The sequence below is a fragment of the Haemaphysalis longicornis genome, unplaced genomic scaffold (genome assembly GCF_048455015.1).
Source record: "Haemaphysalis longicornis isolate Haplotype H1 unplaced genomic scaffold, Haemaphysalis longicornis Haplotype H1 scaffold_9, whole genome shotgun sequence".
Classification (NCBI taxonomy): Eukaryota; Metazoa; Arthropoda; class Arachnida; order Ixodida; family Ixodidae; genus Haemaphysalis; species Haemaphysalis longicornis.
This window is the reverse complement of record NW_027526460.1, coordinates 109788080-109812396: the sequence shown is the minus strand read 5'-3', so window position 1 is coordinate 109812396 and position 24317 is coordinate 109788080. Positions and strand designations below refer to the sequence as shown.

At 45.3% G+C, this 24317-nt stretch overlaps 1 protein-coding gene across 1 annotated transcript in view; it reads right to left on the bottom strand.

The window, feature by feature from the left end:
* LOC144152728 (ceramide kinase-like) overlaps nt 1–24317 on the bottom strand; it is a 103563-nt gene that overhangs the window by 3493 nt on the left and 75753 nt on the right. The window contains exons 3-10 of the mRNA XM_077684134.1: nt 23262–23390; nt 21578–21641; nt 17917–18137; nt 15049–15201; nt 13237–13351; nt 9624–9709; nt 4886–5085; nt 1036–1184 (exon numbers count right to left, since the gene is read on the bottom strand). Of these exons, the coding sequence (XP_077540260.1) occupies nt 1036–1184; nt 4886–5085; nt 9624–9709; nt 13237–13351; nt 15049–15201; nt 17917–18137; nt 21578–21641; nt 23262–23390 (1117 nt within the window). The remainder of the gene's footprint in view (nt 1–1035; nt 1185–4885; nt 5086–9623; nt 9710–13236; nt 13352–15048; nt 15202–17916; nt 18138–21577; nt 21642–23261; nt 23391–24317) is intronic.

The following is a 24317-nucleotide window of genomic DNA, read 5'->3' as shown; positions in this document are numbered from 1 at the left end:
CCTTGTCCTGTTAACATCACAGTTTGAGTCTGTTTTACAAGTGTTGACCACACCTCTGATTTTGAGCCTTTAAAAATACTTATGCACTGGGTGACCCCAGGTGCATAAATGAACTTTTTACCTTAAAGGGACCCTGCAACGCTCTTTGAGCAGTGCAAGTAAACCTGCACGATGTTTAGATTACACTCCCAGGAATACCTGAGCCAAATATTACACGTGCAAGCGGAGCGGTGAGCGCACAAATCGCTCTGAAAGACGCGGAAAAACCACCCGTGCTCTCTTAAATTTTCTTCATTATGCACACCTGGCATGGCCTAAACGATGTCATTGCAGCCATGGCTGTGCTGCTGTCGCTGGTCAACTTCACGGCTATTTCTCGCATTTCCTGTGACGATCCACCGTCGTCGGCGCTGTGTACCAACGTCTTCTATGACTAAACCAGTACGCACAGTTTTGGCGTTTCTCTTGTGTTTTATACTCCCCTTTCAACACAATCACTCGACAATGAACGTTTATTGCTTCAAAAACGCCCTACCAGCCTGAGCGCACGCTTGCGAGCAGGCAGCCATGCCTACATTTTTGTGGCACCAGACCGGAAATAGACCCCTCCATGTTGCGGAGAAAAGGAGAAGACTCTCCGGCCTGTGATATGTCGAAGGCCGTCGAAGAGAACGCCACGAGCCACCCCCGTCTCCGGGAGAGAGCGCAGCTCTCGTCGCGTTGTCCGCAGTCAAGTTGAGAGGGGACAATTATGCGCGATTTCTCACCGCACGTAGTTTCGGTAATAGTGAATGGATCTTTATAATTCTTGCGGGAGGAGATTGCTGGCACAATAGACTTTATCCCAAAAACATTCCGAGTAGTCGACGGTAAGTGCTGTAGGGTCCCTTTAAAGGTTTTTGCTTGTCTTGCTTCCAAGACCTTCATGTTGTCTACACTTGTCACTTCTTCACTACAAACGTTCCTTAAGTCACTTGAGGTAAGAATGAGTGACTGACTGTGAAGTGGAGAAGCTCGTTAGGAAGCACTCGTTACCTAATGAGAAGCGACGAGTCTGCCAGCAGTTCTCCGTCGCACTGCCACGAGCCAGTGCGCTTGACTGTGCCTTCCTCGCTGGAGTCTAACGTCTTGGGCACGAACTCAAAGCAGCTTGTTCGGAAGCAGTGCACAAAGGGGAACTTGAACTGCAAGGGTAAATGTAGAACACGGGGAAACGAGATTACAACCCGACATCAACGTTTGCTAACGGGACTAGCCCAAAGGCAGAACAGGACTTGAGAAACTTGTTGCAGTCTGGAAACAAATATTGGTACCCGGTAAAAATAGTTTCAGTGAAGTTATTAAAATTTACTGCACCAAAATTGGAAAATTAAGGCCAATTAGTGGCAGCAGCGAAATACCTGTTCGGGCACCCAATTTAAAAAGCTCAGTGGTGAAGACCTAAAATTCAGAAACATAGGATGCTAACTTTAAAGTTTAGCGCTCGACATATTACTGCAGCTATTACTGAAAGACTTTTTCTGTACCAGCAATGGCACATGTGCACTTTGTGAATATCAAATATCACACTCCAGCCCTATCAAAACTCCCGCAGACAGTTTAGGTCATTAGGCTGACTGAAGCAAGTAGTTCCCATCCGAAAGGATGTCCAGCAGCGTCTGGATTCAACTGTTTACTGAATTTTGCAACCTAAAACGAATTATGCACAGCTGCTATTTTATTGCTGCATGTGGATTCAACCAGCTGCGAAGGCCTTGACATTTAAGTCACAATTGAGCTTATCACAGCGTACATAAAAAAAGGGAGATGCCAGCCATTGTGTATAAGGATAAAGTTTTCCAGGCTGCTTGACAATTGCTTGTCATCTTTCGTAACTTAAACTTACATGCTAACCTTCAAGCTACGGTAAGCCTTACGCACTGCACAGCGAAGCCACAGAGAGGTTCAGGTTTCTCTATTTCAGCCAAGAAAGAAAGATTGCAAAAAGCAGCTGAACTGAGTCATGGCTACTGTGATTGCTGTAAAAATCTGTGATTCATAAGGTGAAACGTCTAGTGGTGACTTAGATCTGGTAAACGGCAAAAAATCTGCCAGTATATCCTCACTTCTGTTTCCTTGGAGGCTAAATTAGCATAAAAGAAAGGTGCAGCCCCCCAAGAATGCTCATGGTTCGCAATGCAGAGTGTAAGAGGATGATCTTTTCTTGCCACAGTTTCTCAAAGAACACATCAACACAGGTTTATGCGCTTCCCAATGCAGTGTCCACATGTTCACACGTGATCACACATGGAAGAATAGGGCAGAAGTACGCTTTGCAGTTCAACAGTTCGTATGGTAAAACATCGCTTCACGAATCTCGACGCAATTCGAAGAAGACTTTGATTGTATAGGGTAGTTTGTAGAAACTAACAAGCAAAACTAATGAGGAATAAAAAAATGTCTTCAAACAGAATGTAAGAGCTTTTCATCTTGCCTATATAAATAATATTTGCATGCTTGCAAGCTTAGATAAAATGTAGCATATCTATTTCAATGCGTAAATACATTTACTTATAGAAAACGAGTTTTTGACATTTTCTTTCAGCTCCCAAGTACTGCTCTTTGTGGACCGGAATTAAGCGGGCTAGGGTGCTCACCAAACTTGAAAATAAAACTTTTACCCTCCCGTCTTAAAAAAAGTCTGAGAAGCGTGAAAGCTTTCTGACAAAACTCCGTCAAAACCTCCTTCGTTAAAAGTGTGTCCAGTCGATTGTCAAACCTTTAAAGACCCAAATCACTAATGACCCGCCGCGGTGGCTCAGTGGCTAAGAAGGCGTTGCCCTGCTGAGCACGAGGACGCGGGTTCGATTCCCGGCCACGGCAGCCGCTTTTCTGATGGAGGCGAAAAGCAAAAACGCCCGTGTGTGCGAGATTTCGGCGCACGTTAAAGATCCCCAGGAGGTCGAAATTAATCCGGAGCCCTCCACTATGGCGTGCCTCATCGTCTGCGTTGCGTCGGCGTGTCAAACCCTACAATCAGCCAAATCGCTAACGAAGAACAAACTGATGCGACGACTTTTCATGCACGAAGTAAACGTATCTACAAACAATCTAAATGCATACCGACATCTGGTTTATGAGATAAAGGTATACTATTGTACTCTTTCTTCATGATCGATGCTAGTGTTGTCTTATCAAGAGTCGTTCCTTTCTCCCAATTTTCAGGTAACCATTTCAACACAATGGACGCCCAGTTTTATGTATGTCCTATGTGTCCAGAGATCTTATCGCAGCTTTTTGGTCGACCAACAGGTCTATGGAGGAATGCATTAGTTTTTCACAGGACACAATCGGTCCCACTAAGAAAGCTTTCACGTTAAAAAAAAAGAACAGTTTCAAGCAGAATTTTCCCCAAAACCAGGGGCCCACAAGGCCATGCAAAGAATAAATTCTCCCGGTTTTTTACATCAAGCACCGAAGAAGCTCTTCCCTTATAAAATCATAAAGCCCAATATGTACTGCACTTTGTTCGAAGTGATGGGGTGGGCATAAAATGACGAATGCTGCAGCGACACAATTTTCAAACTTTTATTTGTTACCAGTATAAAACAGAAAGAACTGATTTGTAGGTGTTGAGAGAACGGTGCTGCAGTTCATTGCGCATGCACGTCCTTAGTGCCCTTATCTGTCCTTTTGTCTGCTGCAGCTATCGCTATAAAGACAAGCCACACGTAACTTTCCTTCTTCGACTAATATCCAGTGACCAGTAAAGATGGTCTGCTCGCCCCATCTAACTGCTGCCTCCATCTAGTCAAGGACGCAACAGCAGGCGACCACTTCAATGTTCTCAGCAAACTGCAGAAGCCTTTTATGAACTTTATGGCTGCGCACCTTTCAGAGCAACAAGCGCTTTTTGGCCGTAGTTAGCAGCGGTAGTTAGTTTATTGCCACAGTGTCCTCGGTGAACTTGCACCAACTAAACTTTCAGCGCAGCTTTGCCACATTACTCGCAACGTCCTAACGTCGTGATCTTTCCTACCTCCCACTCTCCCAAAATTCAAATTTCAAGACTAACGTGCCGTAGCTACATCTGGGCTCCAAAGCATGCCGTATGCTCTGGATTAATTTTGACCCTGCAGGGATTTCTAACGTGTGGCAAAATTTTGATCGTAGTTTTTTTGCTTTTCCCCTCCCTCCCCATAAGAAGTGGCCACCACGGCCAAGGTCCAACCTGTGTCCTTTGGCTCAGCAGCACGCCTTAGCCACTGAGCCACTGTTGCGGTTTCCACTTTTAGGGGCAAAGCCCCTTAGGGGCTGGGGCTGTTGGCGTCTCCTGTCGTCGTTGTAGTCGTCGTAATCGGCTTATGTAGTCACGGTACTAAAACACCGCAAAACTCGTTTACAAAGCTAGAACGTAACATGTTTTTAAAAAAACAATGGGCACTTGTTTACGCCTCGTGCTGGAGCGCTTCGTAACGCATACTAGAGAAACACCGTGACACTCGTTTAAGCCTCGCGCTAGAGAGCTTCGTGCTTCAAAGACAAGAGACTTTGACAGCAAAGCTGTATACTGCTACCCCCCAACAGTTTCATCTTCATTGTCAAAAATGTCAAGGCGCCAAGAATACACTTATACACTGTATGCGTTACCCCTCCCCAGGTTCCACGGTAAAGGAGACGGCCCGGGATTTTTTATAAATGATGCAGCCTTCCACTGTGGTGTACCTCAGGGCCCAGCTTTGACTCCGGTGCTTTTAACAGCAAATTTATTTTGTATGGTCTAATTGGAGGTCCACTACTGCCTGCAGACCTCTTGAAGCCCTAATGTTCATTCAAGCGGCATCCTCTTGGAACAAAATTGCACCACGCGTGCAGCAGACGTGATGTGCACAGGTCTTAGGCTTACGGGGCTGCACGTCTCGGAGTTGGCCAGCGCGAGGAGGAAGCGTAAGAAGTTGCGGCGGGAGCAGTCGGAGACGAGCACGACGTCCATGAGGCCGTTGCCCAGGTGTGCGGTGGGGGCCACGCCGGCCGTGCTGCGGCCGCACCGGTTGGCCATCAGGGCACAGCTCACGGACAGGAAGTGGCCCTGGATGCCCAGCCAGTCTGCAGAGGGGAGGGCAGGGAGTGACAAGAAAAGAGAGTGTGTCAACGAATCATTGCTGCTCGAATCATGTGTGTGACATAGGAGGGCACTGTGTTGAAAGGAATGATAAGGGTGTTAGCGCAGAATACCAGCTGAGGTGGTACTCAGAACATTGTGTGGCTCACGTCTGGCCAATTTATGCTGCAAATGGACAAAAGAAGAAGGAACCACACAGTGCATGCGCTCTCTATGTGTTCCCTTTTCCTTTTGTCCATCGTCCTTGTGAATGTGTTTCAGCAAACATCAACCTTTGCCAACTCACTCCCAAATGGCAGTTCTACGGAAGTGTGCCATGAAAAACTGCTTATCTGGCCAGTTTGGGTTGAGATAAATGTGCAACATTTGTACACGTGGCAAAAAAAAATGGTGTCTGACGTGCTATGTGTTCATCAACTCGACAAAAGAAGTTCACGAATCTCTTTCGATCCCTTCCCTCTTCACCAAGCAATACAGTACATTAGGCTGCCATTTTACTAGACATATTAGCAGTTTCTGTCCACATGGAGAGAGGTTCCCATTAATGCTGTAGCATGGGTAGTGTGTTTTATCGGGAGGCGTCAGCTTGATGATAGCCTGAGCAATGCCGCCTGTGTGACATTACCTTGCCATCAGCTGATAATGGCGAAACAGCCATTTTCCTGCTGCCCCCTCCTGTCCTACCCAGCTCCCCAGTCTTTCTACTTGCTGTGGGCCGGAGTAATGTCCACCGAGCAACGGCACTTCACATAAACTACAATATTTACTCGCGTAATGAAAGTGCTCACATAATTAACCCCCCAACACACACTTTTCTTCTTGAGAATTTACTTTCTTGTTACCTTGCATAATAAAATGCAGCGGGAATAGAAAAGTTACTGTTCAATATGTTTTTAATTATCTCGGCATGGTTGCTGATGCTGTCGACAATTGCAGGAACTGAATATCACGCCACAGCACCTGCAGGAACACTAAAAATGCGTACTGTCAAAGAAAATTTCGACAGCACCCGGAGACGCGAGTGCGAATGCCGTAGCTCACAATTTAAAGATTTCCCATTTACAGAGCGCCATCAGCTGAACACAAAACAAACAAAACAGTGCAGCATGCGAACAAAGCACCAAATGTACTCTGCACTCCCTCCCTGCTCTGCGCTGTTCTGCGACTTCGCCATTAAGCTCGAAGGTTTTGGTTTTGTTGTTCCGCTGTGTTTCGACCTTTTTTTGTGCTCCTAGTGCACAGCGTACGATCGGCCAGTACATGACTTGCACAGCAGGTTTTAAACTGAAGGTTTTGGGGCGTGCGTTGAAGCATATGGAAACCGCGCAGCTGGATGGCACTTCAATGTTAACCCAGTGCGTGTACGCTACTCGCGAAAACAAGAGGTTTAGGTGGTGAACAGGGATCGCCATGTGTTTCATGGGCCCAAAAAGAAGGAAGTTTCCTGGTGTGGGAAAAGCAGTTTTGGAGTGCCTTGACAGCAGAGAAGATGATGCGCTGTGGGCCGATGACAAACGTGACGCCACAAACGAGGCCACTAGCTTGTTGTGAATAAAAAAGAAAGTTGGTTACACAATTACCTACATCTTTTTACTTGAAAGGTAAAAGTTTGACAGCGCTTCTCTCACCATCTTTATTGTATCAAATTTCAACTTTGTTTGTGCCACACCCTGATTTTGGGGCCCTTTCTTCCAACGAAGCCTTTCTTTGTATGGCAGCGCACATTCCTTCCAATTTACATGGGCGGGAAAAACCACCGTGACACCATACCGACTGGCAACATTCTTCAAACCATGCGACGTACGGTGCACATAGGGAATCACGGCCAATTTACTTCCATCCGGTTTTTTCCTTTCCTTGTCAGGGTCCCCGTGAGACTTGACATGCCTGATCAACTTGTTACCGCAACTACAGAGCGCTGCCCTAGGGTAACCTGCCGCCTCTAGCCTCTTTAACTGACCTTCGAAGCTCTCCTTCACTGTATGGTGGCAGCTAGAAGTCGGTTAAGGCTGAGTGCAACACAGAAAAACACACTCCATTCTTCACTAATTTAGAATGACCTGAGTCATAACTTAGGAGGGGTTTCTCAGAGCGAGGCAAGTACACCCAACAGACATGGCCTACCTCAAATCTTAAACGGAGGTCAAGGAACTGCAGCTCTTGCTGTTGTGGAAGCTCAACAATAAACTTCAACCCAAAACCACTTTCTCGGAACACTTTCAAGAGATCAATGGCCATGCGGGGTAAATCAGCAGAGTTAACAAAGAAAGGCAAGGTAATCCTCCACATATCTAAAAATGTTACTTGCCATACCACACAGGTTTCGCTCAATGGCACGATCAACCCTGCTAAGAAAAATATCCCTGAGTACTGGCGCAACACACGATCCAATACAAACACCGTATCTTTGCACAAACAACGACCCTCCCCAGTCTACAAAGGTAGAGTGCAGGTAGAAGGTTAGAAGTTCTAAAAAGGACTCAACAGAAATGCCACAACGGCTTATGAAGACCTGTTCATCATTGTCTTCGACAATGCACATCTTCACGCTTTTCATTAGCTCGACATGTGGCAGGGAATAAAACAGGTCTTCTACATCAACACTGAGAGCTCGGCAGTCCCTTGGATTGTCTAGCTTCAAGAATTCCACAATTCGACCTGAATTAGGAACCCGAAAGGGGTCAATAATGGTTAGGCTAGACAGGTTCCGCTGTAGGAACCCCGACACTACCCGCTGCCAAGAACCTCGTTCAGAAGCAATGGCCCTGAAGGGAAGGTTTAGTTTATGGGTTTTTGCAGGAAAGAAGATGTCGAAGTGGCCTTTCTTAGCAGACTTAACACCAGATACCAAGCGTTCCAAGCGTTCCATTGGAGGGAATGTGCGCTGCCGTACAAAGAAAGGCTTCGTTGGAAGAAAGGGCCCCAAAATCAGGGTGTGGCACAAACCATGAGCACAGGTATGTGGACTGCCAATCCGGTGTCGTGTACCAAGTCCCTCTCACGTGTGGCGCATCATACACAGGGCAGACTGGTAGGTGTGCTAATGTTAGATTGCGAGAGCATGCGCTCTCCTTTGACGAATGTCCGCGACCGCCTCTGCCCTCACACTGCCATACGTGTGGCTGCGACCCGGTGTTTCACGAAACTGATATTGTTACCAAGCACCCGAAGCAGCTACACCGCGAGATAGTTGAAGCCTATCACATTAGTAAGAGGGGCGAAAAGTGTGTGAGCCACCCTTCAGTGGTGCTTACTGATTAAGAGGTCCAGTTCATGGATAACGACAAATAAGTCATGTTCCCGTTTGCACTTTTATCTGGTTCTGTTTGTTTTCTTTGTATGCTACTTTGACCTGTGCGGCGTTGTTTGCCTTCAGTATAAATGTTTGTTGCGGGTTTTCAATAAATTTAGTTGAGAGTCAGCGCCTGTCCAGTGGTTGATCTTTGTGTCTGTCCCGTCCTTCACGCTGTGATTAAGTATGAACACGTACCAACTTGCCCAACTTGCAACTGTCCAAGCATTAGTTTGTAGTTTGCACTGAAGCTTTTTGCAAACCCGCTGTGCGAAACTGTTTTTATAGACGTGATTGTTGCTGTTCGGATTTTACGACGCCAGCATTATACGACGCTTTTTCACAGTCCTGGGAAAGTCATATAATCAGGGTTCTACGTAAGTCGGATATGTTATTCCCTAGCCACTGTTTTTCTGTGATGCACAAACTCCTTTGTTAAAGAGCATTTCAAAAACACTAAACTTGAGCAAAAATATAATTACCAACAGAACTTTACACTTGACTTCACCAATACATGTAGGCATCTGGGGTTCTCACTCACTTGTCAAATGGTGCACAGGGGTTCACAAGTGCTTGAATATTCAAAACTGGCCTCTTCCCTATGAGGCAACACTGGTTTCACCCCTTAACAATGTAAAGGCACTGCTAGCAGACCAAAAACAAGTGCTCACAGTATGACTAACACAATGACTATAACAACAAAGACATGCACCAAGCTTGGACAACTGTATTCAAGCAACACCGACTATTGTTATACGAGTTGTGTAAGGCGATTCAAGTTCGCTTTCACACCCTGCGTTCTAAGGTGGCACACTGATGTCGCAGTTGCAGGTTCATCACAACCCATTTTTTTCACAAACAGGTAGCCTTCGCTTATTAAGCTGTGTCAAACTTTATGATAGTCAACAAAATTCTGTGGTCACTAGCCCCAATACCAAGGGAAGAGCTGTTTGTGCATAAACACATCAATGCCTCAAAAGCTGTAATTGTTACCACAAAAACTCATTAACCCGACCTTCAAGAATTCAAAACTTAGGTAATTTGAACTGTTTGCATCGTCTCTGCTGGATGTTTCTGTAAGCTGTTCGATAATTCAGTGTTCAGATATAATTTTGTTTTTGCGGCCAAGAGGGCCTTAGGCTGAAGCTCTTATTGAATTTATAACTGGTTTTCTCAAGCCGAAGCAAATGCAGAGAACAAAACTGCCAGCGCCCCTGCTGGCGAACATACATGGCTTATTCTCAGCAGGGCTCACGTCTGAGCTGGCAAAGTCTTGCATCGGAATGTCGGCAGGCGGTGAGAGGCAGACTTCACACCTGCAGTCCAAGAAGAAAAACAAGGATTAAAGGATTAACAGGATCGATGATAAAAAACAAGAATTTTGATTAACACGAGATTAGGGATTAAAACAAGGACATAGCGCCTTTGTTGTGTCTTGCATTCACTGTCCCCGTTTTGGTGCTGTTCTTTCCCAACCAGTCGTGAAGCAAATAGCCCAAACCCACACTCTGCTGATGGATTAACAAGGGCGGAATTACTCCACTGATACTTATGTCACTCACGATATCACAAGCATGATACATATATGCAATCGCTATGTTGCAAACAGGCGCTTACACCATGATCTTGGGAGTGGGGTAGGTGGTGGAAGGCTGTTATTTCAGGTATCAGCCACCAACTCTTCCTTGTAACTGCGCAGTACCCCCCACTATAAAAGCTGTCGCATTTCACAGAAAAAGACCACCAGCTAAGCTTCCAACCACACTGGTGATCGGCATTCATAGTTTACCAATAGCACTTCAAAACAGAAGAAAAGTGGATGAAAACAGCTTGGTGCATTGTGTCGCTGTTTTATTGCTGTCCTAACCACATCCTTGCTTCTGAACACTGTGCCTATATTGAAAACTGCAGGTTGCTCTGATGCACTGCCTCTATCCGAGTTGGTTGCAATCTGCATGTACAGAAGAACTTTGACGATATGGTTACGTTTGTCAGGGGAGCTGCAAAGTAGAAAAAGTCATAGGGGGGACCCAGCTTTGACAATGCAACTTCCAGGCGAATGCAATCACTGTGAAAGTATCAACAGGCCTGTACTATATTCGCATACATTTTAGAGTTGGCAAGTAAACGCTGGACCAGTAGGGGCTGAATTCTGCTGGGTGCCGGAAGATATTCGATGGGGTTGATTTCTCGTGGGGTCTCACGTGATTGGCGCAGAGAGAAAACACCACCAAGTCTGCGTCATGCGAATGTTTTGGCTATAATTCAGTGACGACACATAGACCCCGCGGGATATCAACCCCACCAGAATTCCGGCACCCAGTAGAATTTGGCACCAGGTCTTGTAGATGATACCTCAGCTGACGGTGGAACCTGAGCCCCAGCAGCTGTCGCACTGACTCGCCGTCAGGCCCCCTCTTCACACATTCGCACATACCCCAACAGGGGAAAATGAGCACGTGCCAGAGTTCAAATTGGGGAACACCCGCAGCAGTATGCGGGTCGATCACCTATGCTAGGGGCCCCGTGGGTGTGAAAATATATTATTCGAATGTATACGTAGGTAAGCCAGGTCAACTTCCTGAACGACCGCATGTGGACCTTCTTTGATCGTGACAATAATGCTATCTTTCACGGTCATGATCACAGGTCAACAATCCTTATTTGGTCAGAATTTCTGAAAAATAAAAGTATACCACTTGTAATCAAACAAGCATGTACGGTAAGCTGGCTAGAGAAGCGTAGGTCCACTGGGCATCTTTGGCTGCACACAGCAGTGTGTGCTGTCAGTGAGGCAAAGATCGTTTCTAGTTTCTGTATGAAGGCCGCAAGGGTCTGTATGGGCGCGGCCAAAGCTTGGTATTGCTGCCGAGACCATTTTCCGTGCTACACCTTGTGACGGCACGAACTGTAAAGACCAGGTGGCATATAGGCATATGGGGCCTATGGTGGCATGTAGGGCACAGTGGGATATAGGGCACACTGTGGCATAGTGGCATATAGGGCATTGCTAAAGGGCACCTTAAAAGGGGCCTAGATGCCCAATGTCACTGTTTAGGTTCTGGCCTCAAGCAAGGCTTGCTTATGATTTGTGATCATATTGTATAACACAAAAAAAGTAAATTTCCACAAGAAATTCTTGCAACAGCGAGATACATTTACTGGACACCACAGTCCTTGCTTTTGATGTTCACTCAAAGCCAAAAGAGGCACTTAGTTCCTAAGCAAATGCCAAGAAAACTACAATTGTTTATTGAAAACTGAAACCAAGTCTTCCTTTTACAACACCTGTTTCTCATATTTCAAGGGGTTACTGGCTCGACTTCACACCTCTATGACTGCAAGCATTCACCATATCTGAAAAGTTTTTTGTTATATGCAACCATTTTGAGGCAGAATTGGTATACGACTTGGTTACTGAAAATTCCTGCCCCTGTATTTTAGTGCAGCAGTTCCCACATGCAGTGCTGAAGCCAGGTTAAGTCTGCTCATAGAGCTTTCAATTTCATGGCATTATGGTGGTGCCAACAGCATGGTACTATAACAGATTATTTAACCAACGTAGCTTGGCACGCATGTATGGCACCACCAACGCATTTAATTCATCCGCTCTTCCACGTGCTATCCACTTGTGGAATGATCTTCCTGATACCATCGCGTCGCTGACTAACCCGGAAATATTCCGTCATCACTTGCAGATCCATTTTTCAGATTGAACAGGAATGATTCCGTTCGCATCGGTTTTGTCTTAGTTTCACATTGTGTTTCACTTGCTGATGTTCTTATTTTTTGTATAATTCTCTTGCCATTGTGATGATGATGTGATGAAGTTCTTATTTTTTTGACTGCTTACTTGACTTGTTGATATCTGTATATGACATGACTAATTATTGTATAACTTTTGTTCGTTATTTTGGTGTGATTTCCTCCACAAGCCCCCCTTACTCAGTGCCCTGCTGGGCCTGTAAGGTACTTTGAATAAACCAAAGAACTAATCACAATAGTAAGGCAACTATGACCCAGCAAGCAGAGCACATGATATGCATTGAATTCCAACAATATGTTTCTTGCAACAACCTTCTCTTTTTGTTACTACTGTAATTATACTGCAGGCATACCCTTCCTCTATCTACGTTACCACATCTTTAGAATCTTCCTAGCGCTTGCCACCAGACACTGTCGCCCAGTGATGTTCCATACTGGGGAGAAAAATTCCATTTCTAGCTCCAAAAATTCCCTACTTTTAACACTTTTCCCGGCAGGTTTCTCAGGAATTCCCAGCGAATTTTCCCGCATTCCCTTTTTGCAGCTGATAGATATTTCTGTGGGTTTCTGGGCATTAGCCAGCACCGCCTATATCTACTTTACCCAGTACGCAGACGCCGTACTGGGAATCAGAGTTTCAGCGTGAATTAAATTCCAGTGCATCTGCCGCACACCAGCATTTTACTATGCATTTCACGTTTTGTACCAAACAGCATGCTTACTTTGCATGCTAAAGCATTGAGTTAAAACTTCTCGTATGAAAAAGAACAAGACAAGAACAAGACAAGTTTTAGCCGGAAAACGACTGCGGATTTTTTAACATAAACCTGACGAAGTGTTAAGGGAACTTTTTTAAAGAAAACAAAGTAATAAATGATGCGAGGCCCACGTACGTACTATACTGACATTATTTTTTCTTTTTACTACACGACTCCTAAGATTCCCTGCAAGTATTAAAGGTTTCCTTTTTCCCTTTTTACCAAAATTACAGCCTAAAATTCCCCGAAAAGAGGAAAATTCTCTGCACAGAACATCACTGCTGTTGCCACCAGATACTATAAAAAATGTTTATACCCACCCTGCTCGACAGCGGTCGGTGCCAGCTGGATCATATTTGGCATCTGTGATCTCCGGCTGAACCCGCAACTTCAACTCTCCTTCGTAAATGTGGTGCTTCAGAAAGGTCTGCCAACCTGCAACAACAACAGTTCCAATTATTACCTAAATCATCCTAATTAGTTAAGAAGCCTCGTGATTTGGATCAACGCTGAAGTACCGCACAACCTGTTCACCTAAGTGTGTAACGGCATGCACGAGTCTTCATCGGTGTGTGTGCATCAGTGAACTTGACAATTGAGGGTTGAAATTCAAAGCCTTGGTACGAAGGCAGAAGGGTACATGTACTGTTTCCGCGGTCAATTCTTAAAGAAGAAATAAATTGCGACAAGCTCTTTGTTCATTCAAATGTAATTAGTTTAGACATGGTTCTGGACACCAAAAAGCAGCCAAATCATTCCTACGTCAAATTATTCTACGATTAACAAGTGGAGGCAGTTTGTCGAGACCATGTCGGTAGTTTGATCACACAGAAACCAGAAATAATGTATTTCAAAAAGATGTGCATGTCTTTTTAAAAAGAGTACCGACACAGAATTTTTATGTTTTTCTTTTGTTGCATAGACCAATGCTCACTAATCTAGCAGTCACAAACAGCACTTCTAATGCCTGAACCCAGGAGTTTCTTTGGTTTGAGCCTGGAGGTCCACCATTATGTCCCCATATTGGCCTGAACGTCAAAACGCTCCACCTGTGTTGTTGTGACAGCCCCCCACCCAACATCATACCGCCATGCATCCTAGCATCAGTTTTTCTAAATGTGAAACTTTGTCTTTATTAACTTGCGGTTGTGGCTGCAAGCATCAGTTCACGATCGCTGCCAGCACCATGTCACTGTGTGCTCATTGAGTAGTGCAGATGAGATGTCTCCAATAGGAGCCATACGTCAAAGACAGGTCACCTTGTTTTTTAAACAACGGTACAATGAATTGATGCATGTTTGATTGCATGTTGCTGCCTACCATGCTAATACTTCCTTGATATACCCATTCATATCCCAGGCAGGGTATACCCTCATTGATAAAGAAAGCGAGCTGTATAATATGAGCCCCGATTATTGATTTCATAGATGTTTCATACAAGGTTTTTAATACTGCAATGTTAAAGATAATAAGTGATAAGACCACAGATATACCAGCCTTTCAGTAAACAAAGTGAGGGAATAGGCATGGATGGACATTCAGAGAAGGTCTTCCCAGGGCATCAACTTTTTCCTCCTAACAAAAATAATCAACACAAATCGCATGCTGCCACAATCTGACACCTACAGCCCAACGATAAGGCATCTTGTGACAGTGGGAAAGGAACAGGAGATGAGGGAAAAAAATTAGTAGTGGCTTAACTCTGCTATGCCAGGATATACGTAGCGTGAGCTAAGGTTTAGCAATCCAGTTCAATCCAGTCCTGTCCAGTCCTTTCCAGTCCTGTCCAGTCCTGTCCAGTCCTGTCCAGTCCTGTCCAGTCCTGTCCAGTCACTGCTCCTCGCGCATGCTCAGCACGGCTCTTCACGAGCCACGCGAAACGGTTATCAAGCAACTCCGGTGCAGCGTCAGACTTGGCTACTGCGCAATTGAGGCGCACACCTGGGCACGCGCCGGCACCAGTGCGTCGCCGCAGCAATGACGCAACACAATCCAACACAATCCACTTTAATCCAATCCAATCCAATCCAATGTCCCTCGCGCTTGCGCAGAATGGCCCTCCACAGCACACGCGAAACTGCTCAACCTCGGCCAGTGTAGCTTATGCTACAAAAAAGGGAAAGGTCACGTACCAGTCCAGTTGTAGCGCAGCGGTCCCATCCAGCGGAACTTCTCGCTAGCCTTGATGTTGTCCCCAAAGAAGCCGTACGAGAGGAATCCAGAGGAATACCGCACTAGGCGGTCGCCACTGTGGATGCTCGCCACGTCGACGTTTATTTCCGCACCTGCATTCACAGAGGTTCAAGCGTGTGACTTTGGGACCTCCTCCTCTATAATATCCTTCTGCTTACAATAAAATCTTTGACTTTGACTCTGAAACACTTCAATTACATGCCTTCAGCAAATGTGGTAAAAGTGATCAGGCCTGGCATCAGCTGGCCTGACCACTTCACGATGAAAATGTTTACAAAGCGCACAGGGGACAGGCGCAGAAAGTCACGCAGACCAGAATGCTGATAATTTCTTGAAGTTATAGCTTTCCCAGAATTGTGATAGCGCCATTAATTAAAAGAAAATACGAACGAAGTTTACCAATACTATACCACCCGCCGCACAGAGTTGGATTTAGGGGACAAATAACTGGGCTGTCCCACCCTCACTACTCCGCTCGCCCATCCATTTAAAACTCTGAAATGTTTAGGTTGTAATATGGAGAAGGGAGACGGAAATAATAACAGGGTAAATGTTCGCTGTGTTTTCTTCCACCTTCTTATTACGAACTGTCCAAAAGTTGCTGTCTGATGAGGCCACACATGCGCAAATTGCTAGTGAAAAAACTATTGATGCCGTTGTTTATGTCAAACAGTAGTGCACACCTGTAGCGATGCTCTACACAGATGGTACGTATTTGATTAGTTTTAAATGGTGAAGAACAACCACTGGCCATGAACCACCTTGCACATTCTTCGAACTCATTCTGAGGACAAACATGGACATGTGAGGCAGCGCACAGCCACTTATCTGAAGTAAGCTGTGAGCATCCATGGTTGAAATGTATGTTGGGCAGCAGACAAGCGACTGCAGAAATATCTGGCGTGCAAACACTTACAGCTCCTACTTATTTTGTACAGCTTGGTTTCGTGTCGATTCATGGACGGCTTGATGGCCCCCCAAAAATGAATTGTCTATGGTATAATTCACGCCTTCGTGGTTCCCAGCAGCGAGTGTTCCTCTCAGCAGACAGTTATTTATTTTTTTAATTAGGCCTTCCAGTGAAAACTGCCATGTCAAGATGGTGGGGCTGTAGTCTAATTGTTCAACACAACATTTTGACATAAGGCCGCCAAACTAAAGTGGCCAGCGCCAAGTGCTGTGGGTTTTCATCCTACTAGTATTGCGCAGCGTTCCTTCTTGGTGACTTCGCTACTACCCCTGGGACAAGCCCGCTGTACAATCTACCGACGAGCTCGGCATGAAACTTCCACTTCTATATGTAGCCCTGAGGAAGCTGTTAGCACCACAGATATGATACCCAGCTGAATAAATTGAAACTCAGTGTCAGGCATAGCCGTCAGCATCACTGTCATGGTTCCGTCACGTCAAAAAACCGTGACGAACACTGAATGGAGTAGTGTTCGGACAGGAAAATGTTAGGAGCTTCCCGTCTAATCTGTCTTAGTACGTCATTTGCCGAATGATCAGATTTGCCTCTAATTAAGTGCGCTTAATTTGAAAATTAATTGAAGTGCCTTGATATATATATAATGAATGGCCGATACATTGGTGTAATCACTTCGTAAGGAAAAGTGGCAAGTCTGCCTCGCTTTGTTAATTTTGGCTGGAGTTTCTCTGTCCACCAGAGTTCAGTGCTCAAATTCACATGTGAGCAGCAAAATACAACTTCACAAGAACGAGACAATATGGTCACAGTTACGAACAAAAACGGGCACTGTCCAAATACCATGGAAAGCTGCGCATTCTTTCAGAGGCACCTAACCGCAAGCAATACACGATTATGTGTAAGCGCTGGCAGCAGTGCCATGGCGGCCTTCGTGGCAGCAGCAGGAAACTCAGAATTGCGCTTTCTCAGAAGATACGCGGGCAAGTCATGCGGGTTGCGGTGTATTTTTTCACGTTGTTAACTGTGCGCTTGCAAATTTGCGCTGAATGCAGCAAAAGATTCCAGTTTTCTGATTAACTAGTCCTTCACAGGGCGTGGTTTCATCCAGTTGACGGAACGGAAACATGGAGCTCGGTTTCCCGCTGCCACTGCAACCCTAGAACGCAATATGGAATACAATACCAACAGCTTGCATGTACCAATCAATTTCCATAGTCTCGCACTACAGAATCTCAACCACACTTGTGTGTGTGTATGTATGTGTATATATATATATATATATATATATATATATATATATATATATACATATATATACATATATTGAGGGCCTTGAGAGACAGGTGCAGGAGGACGTTTATTAGGAAGCGTTGCAACCGTCGCGGACTTGGAACCAGCCTCCAATGACGATGATCTTCACAAGAGGAGGATTGGTAGAATATTGATGGGGCTGATTATGAGGGGAAGAAGATGAAGCACAGGATGGTGCCCACAATGTACGACCCAGTCACTGTAAATAGGACGTGATGCTCAGAACGTGCTCAAAATGTATATATATTTAAATGGCGATTTTTTTACTCTCTAAACTGAACCCTGTTGTTGTTTGTGGTTATTAGAGAGGAAAGGGAGTGAGGAAAAAACCTGGTAACTGTCTCTCAGAGAGGACACCTTAACTGGGTTTTGGGTATGTGGGGGGGAGGGGAAGGAGTGTAGCACCTTATAATTGTGACCGCCTTATAATCGAATAACTACGGTAGCATTTTCACCAGGCCTTGTTTCTGCTTGGTGCTACTTTCCATCTGGGCCAGAATTCGAACCAGCTTGTCAGCAAACAAAAGTCAGCTCTCTCGCACTAAAAAGCGCAGCAAATGGCCCTCACCTGTCACAATGAGCAGCGCCGATGTGACGGGACTGCTTTCCCCGGTTGTCGTGCAAACGAGGGCGTCAGTGGAGCCGGCGGGAATGGCACCTATCTTGATGGCTCCTGGCTTCAACCGCGAGTTGGGGTCATTGGCGTCAATGCCGGCATCACGCTGCGCCCTCAACAGGACCCCATTGACGATTTCATTGACCATGCCATCACCGCCGACGCATACGACACTGCACCGAGACAAGACGACGAAAAAGTTTTTGACCATTCTATGTACTTGTGAAAACGCGATGGCAATGAATTATCAGTAATGCCAAGCACACTTCACCAGACACTGTACCAGAACACGATGATGATGACCATCATCATCATTTATTTACCGTTAAGGGCCCTGACAAGAGGGGGGGGGGAGGTCAAACAAGCATACATAAAGGCAATGGCAGACCAAGAACATAAACCAAGATACAATTAAAAAATTGGGATTACAATGCAGCAGTAACAATAAAACTCATTACACAACTAATAGCACAATTCAAAGTGGCATAAAAGTATAAAATACAAAAAACAACTCGTTACACAACTAATACACAGACATTTACGATGGTATGGTTGCCAAAAACAAGAATTACTGGTGCACAAATAAACATTTAGTGAGCGTGTGCATGTGTGTCGTGAAGCACCCGCATTCAGGGTCCTGAAGACAACATGCTACTTTGCTTGGTTGGACAGAGTGGGCCGTTCATACCTAATGACAATTTTGTTTTGGTGGGAAATGATGCTTTCAGTAGAAAGAAGTTTGCTTTTATAAAGACAGATTTCAAATTACCCGCTCGCTTTCCAACTTGTAGTCCTCATCGTTGTGCTACATGTCGAAATTTCCTAGTGATGTATTTTGGGAAGCAGACAAAAATTTAGACTGCATGACAGGTATAAAACAGTCTGGCAAGGATTGAAAGATCAGGCTAAGTGCATGTTAACCTAGTAAAACAGTAAAACATAGTGAGGCGTTCCATCTTTGTAATGGCATGGTTCCAAATTTGCTTCAGATGATGAGCCTTAAGCTCAGTCTTTCATCTGACTAAAATTGATTAACAAGAGCCAGATTGACCTCTAAATGCTCCAATTAGAAAACAGGTTACTCAAGTTCCAGATTTTTTTTTTATCTTTTCAGTAAGCGCAGCCACAGTGGAGTGTGTGATGTCTTGCATCACTCTATTACAACAGCCACAAAGAGATAGGACCAAATCGTAGTGAACGTTGCATTTTTCTTTAACAGCATCAACCAATGCATTCAGGGCAAAGGGAGACCCTGCCCAATGGCATCATTCAGCAAGTCTGGAAAATTATGCTAGAAAACCATCCTTATCTCTGGTTTTTCTAATTATACAACCTAATTAAGTAGGTTTGTATGCAGTAAAAAGGTGCAAAAAAAGAGATTTGTAAAAGACCAGGGTGAAAGTTCAGAAGCAAGTGTGTTATAAGTGGACTATAAATAAACAGAGGTCAGATTTTTTTTCTAGAGAAGACCTAGAGCCATGCTTCTATAGTCTGGTGTCTCTTAGGAATGTCAGCAGGTGTTGGAAAGCCTGCAGGTGCAAAAACATATGGGTTCCTCAGTGGGAAAATTATACTTGTTAGTCGATTCACACTGGTTCCGGTGATGCCTTGGTAATGCCTTGATGATGCCTTGGACTAGGCAGGAGTCTCTTAAGAATGTCAGCAGGATTTTCTGTAAGATGTAAGATTTTCTTGTAATTTTATGTTATTTTGTGTACACTTTAACACTTTTTTTTGTTTCCTTTGCAAAAGCGGAGTCCATCTGGCGGGGCCCCCTGCCATCATGCCGCATTGCACCATTGCCGGGGGTGAAAGAGTCTGGCGGCATGTCCTGCCATAGGCAGTCGCGAGTGGAGCGTCCACCATGGCTGTGGAAGGCACCATGTTCATTCATGTGCCTTGGTGGTGTTGGGCACCTACCGGTAAAATAGGTATAGTCTTTGTCAAAATTTTGTGGGCCACGGGAACCGTGGCAGGAGCAGGCGCGCTGCCGAGCAGGGGCGCTGCGCCTGCTGCTGTTGGCTGGTTGCGCGGCTAAAGAGAGTGAGGGGAACTTTCGCACTTCCTTTCGTAGTATATGGCTTGCGCGAAACGTGCAGCGGGGCCGGCTTCTCAGAGCAGGCGCACTTTGCTTCAGCGCACGTACTTTGCGCAGCACTTGTCGCGCCGGACACACTACAAAAGCAAGAGCAAAAGTTCCCCTTGCTCTCTTTATCCGTGCAACCAGCCGACAGTGGCAAGCGCAGCGCCCCTGCACGGCTGCGCGCCTGCTCCGGCCACGGTCACCGTGGCCCACAAAATTTTGACAAAGACTGTACAAGCGGCTCCCCGGCCTGGTGCTCAGCCCTTGTGTGGGACTACAACGGTTGGGAAGTTCACCCAGCTTGCACGGGAAATCACCCCTATGAAAAGGGGCGGCTGCAAAAACGCAGGAACTTTTTTCTTTTTAAGTACAGCTATACTAAGTGCAAGAAATGTGTATTCTTCATAGATGACTTAACTTTGTGCTGGACTACGAGTTAATACGTATATACTAGTAAGAATTTTGCAGTAGTTTAAAAATTAAAGCCGTCCCAATCAATGTGAAAGCTGTTGGAAGTGCAGAGCAGCGATTCACCATAATGGGCTGTAGCGCTGTTATCCGCTCACTGCTGCCGCCCTATGAAATTTAAATTTCCCGCCTTCGCAGTTCTCACACGCCCCCTGCCTGAAACTGCGCCAGCGGGAGTTCTGTTCTTTTTGTGCTCGCCTTTCCTCCCGCATGTGCTGGCGTTGCACTGCCACTTTTTTTTTTTTTTGCTTACTATCGCAAAAACCAACCCAACAAGCGTTCCTAACTAAATGAGCGTGGGCGCTGCCGGTTAATTACGTATATTCTGCCTCAATGTACATGCAGTTTTCTTTGCACTAAACGACGGGGAGATGTATGACAAGCGCCAGCGGTTCACGAGTTTCGAACGGTTATGACTACATAAACCGCTTGGTTTTTGAAGCTTTTGTGGGACGCCGCTACGACGGGACTCCGCTACGATGGTATGCCGTGGCGCTCTACTTGGGTCCAGCGAGTGAGCTACGAGAAGGCAAGCCCTTAAAGTGCCCTGCACTTAAAACCACACTGAATGCCTGAAAATGACAATCCTCACAAATGCCATCAGAGTGTATCCGTGTAAATTCCCCCATGCACCCTAATAGGAAATGGGTTTTCAGTACTGAGCAATTACCTTTAGAGGGCGATAACACAAGTCAAAGCACTGCTGGGTGACCGTTTGTAGCAGTACGTTTTGTGGCCTGCAGAAAACCCCTCCCATTTGATAGGCTCACCGCTTGGTCCTTGAAAACATAGCTTTAACAGAAAAAAATGACAAGGATGATGACAGTAATGCATGATGATCGTTTTGGCTACTGACATGTTCATGGATCAGTAAAGACAATGGCTTCTTGGTCAATTACCTTCAGTGAAAAGGACGACGATAACACGAACGATTTCTCTGTGCCCACCAACTGACTGAATGAGCGAGCAACGACATGACCTGCCAAAAATGTTGAGTGAACAGCTCTGCTGCAAGAAAAAGAGGCATCAGACTGTGGGAACAATGAGAAACATGAAACGTACCCGTCAAAGTGTGAGAGGTCCATTTCGAGCAGGCATTCCCTGGCATGACCGGCATACCGTGTTGCTGCACCAGGACAAAAGAAGACATTTGTTAGCTGTGGGCATGATACACACAGTGGCGAATCCAGGGGGGGGGGGCAATCCACCCCCCACCACCCCATCCCCCTTCCACACCCCCTGGCACTGATTTTCCGGCACGTGCAATTTTTTCGACCGCAATGGGGACCATCGCTGTCCGTGGCAAGCAAGGCACCGCTCACTTCTAACTTTTTGTTAGGCATGATATTGGCTAACGCAACCTTTGCCTTACTGGGAGCGTGCTAATCACTTTTTACCTACAGCCAATTTTTCCCCTACAAACAGTGAGGGAGCCTTACTGTTGGTCACATGGTCTTAAGCTGGTCACATGGTTGTCTGCAATATGTTGATGAACAAAGCACTGGAAGTGCAACTGAGAACAACTCATGACATTTTGGTTATTTGCACCCTCTCCCATCAGCATTATGGAACCGCCCCCCCAAAGGTAGGCACCTGGATCTGCCCCTGGATACTCCAGAACAAAATTTGCATGTTTTGGCAAAGCACAAATGCAACCGGTCATTTTAATCATAGCTTAAACCAAATTTTAAGAAAGGCACTTGTTACTGATGAGCAACAAGATGAATGCGAAAGAATAACCTGCATTTTTAAAACTAAAAATGTGCTTAGTTGGATTCAGACACAACTGAACTCAAAACTTTTTTTTCAGAGCAGTAAATTCAGCATTTAATGGGGTTCTATGGCCGAGTTAAGCATTACAGGAAAAAAAACGATTTTGCCTCTCATAGCTTTCTTAGAATTTATTGTGAAACAAGAGGAGCTTTTTCTTTCCTGAAGAACAAATTCTCTCCATTTCACTAAAATGTACTCGTAGGGGTATTTGGATACACAGATGAAGAAGACAGCAGAAATGCTGACTGATTAATGTAGGGGTACAATTTTGCAGCAAATGAGTAAAATTGACTGCTGGGAGTTGTAAGGTGCACTGTTTGTTCTCACATTTGCAAGCAGGTAGAATACTTTCATTTATGTCAGGGTTATTAATTGTCAATTTTTTTGCTTCACCAATACACCTTAACAATTTGCGACGGTCCAAACTTCAGCAGGTGAAACAGCCTAAAGCAGCAATGCCAGTCTTTTATTATCACTTGTTATTTTATTTTTCTGGTCGATCAAAAACCTAGTACTACCGCTGAGTGTGGAATATTTGCAAATGAACCACGTCAATTTATCACAATGCATAGAATAACTCTTTTCATGCCTTCAAAAACAGGTTATTTTTTAATACAGAATAGTATGTCAGCTGAGCTGGTTGGTGGAATGGAGGGATATATGAACACAAAGCTGTTAATCTGTTACTGTCGTTCCTTTGCTGCTTCCATCATATACCAAATAGCTTTGCTGCGTTCTACAACTTGTTTTCAAGCAACGTTTATTCTTAGCTACATAAAGCATTAAAAAAAAGCTTTGCTAAAACAAATCTGCTTTCATAAATATGAACTTAATTTCAGGGACCATGTCCACTCCAAGCAAGTAATTAGCCGTGAAACTTTCTGACAAAAACTCTGTTTTACAAGCAAAGACAATCCAGCCCGGATAGATTGTCTCGGCTTGTCTTGGTGTGTGTGGGAAGAGCCATACTCACTGACTAACTCGACCGAGATGCCAGCCAGTTGGAATATGGGTGCCACCTTGCGCTGGTAGATCAGAGGCGCCCGTTTGCGACCGCCAAAAGGATTCACAAACACGAGCAGCTTGCGCGGCCTCCGTTCCCCTGCAAGAAGCGCAACACCATTCGTGCAAAACGTGTCAGTACCACACTGCTCTGCACATAATTTGTCACCAACGCCACCTAGGTGTAGTACTGCATACCTGTAGCTCCTGATGGCCTCAGAGTGAATGGGTCCTAACAGAGCATACTAAACAATTGTTTGCCCTCTCTGCGAGGCATGTTTTACAGTTCGATTATCTTAGAAATGCTGTTGAAAGAGCTCTGCAAAAGGCGGCATGTCTCACACACTGTAACTCATTTGGAATTTTAAAACGTAGTCTGCAACTTCATAATTGACACCTAAATGCTAAAACAAATGAATGAATACTGGCTGCCCAGCTAGACTTTATTGATTAGCTTAGCGCAACGTAAAAACTACTTGTTACTGCACATGATGACAAACTGTCACCCTCAACACCCTGCTTTGGAGCGCAACCTGATCAAGATATGTATCAGAGTATATTTGAGTGTGTGCGGCGGGAAATTGACGGGTGTGGACAGATTTTCGCTAGAGACAGGCATGCACGGCCATCCACATAGCAGTACGTCGCCAAATATGCGCAGAATTAACCCACCGCTTGCACCAATTCAAGCACAGCTAACAGCTATCTTCTTGATTCATTCACTGGCCCCGTGACATTGAATTTGAAGTGCCGTAACCATACCACCCTCTCGCCCAACAGGCTGCAACTGGCCCAAACCGGTTCCGACCCTCCTCTCTCCAAACGCATGTAGCAGCATTCTTTCGGTGGCCTTGAAGCTGCACTGCTCAGCATTATGGCTGCCGTACGTGACAGCGCCGATGGAATTTGTAGGCCCTTCAAAATGAGCTAGCTTTTAACGGATGTTCCCACCCAAAGAAAATGCCCTTCGGTAGGACAACACATTGGACAACACACTGCGCTCGTGTTGTCCGGTTTCTTTTCTGAT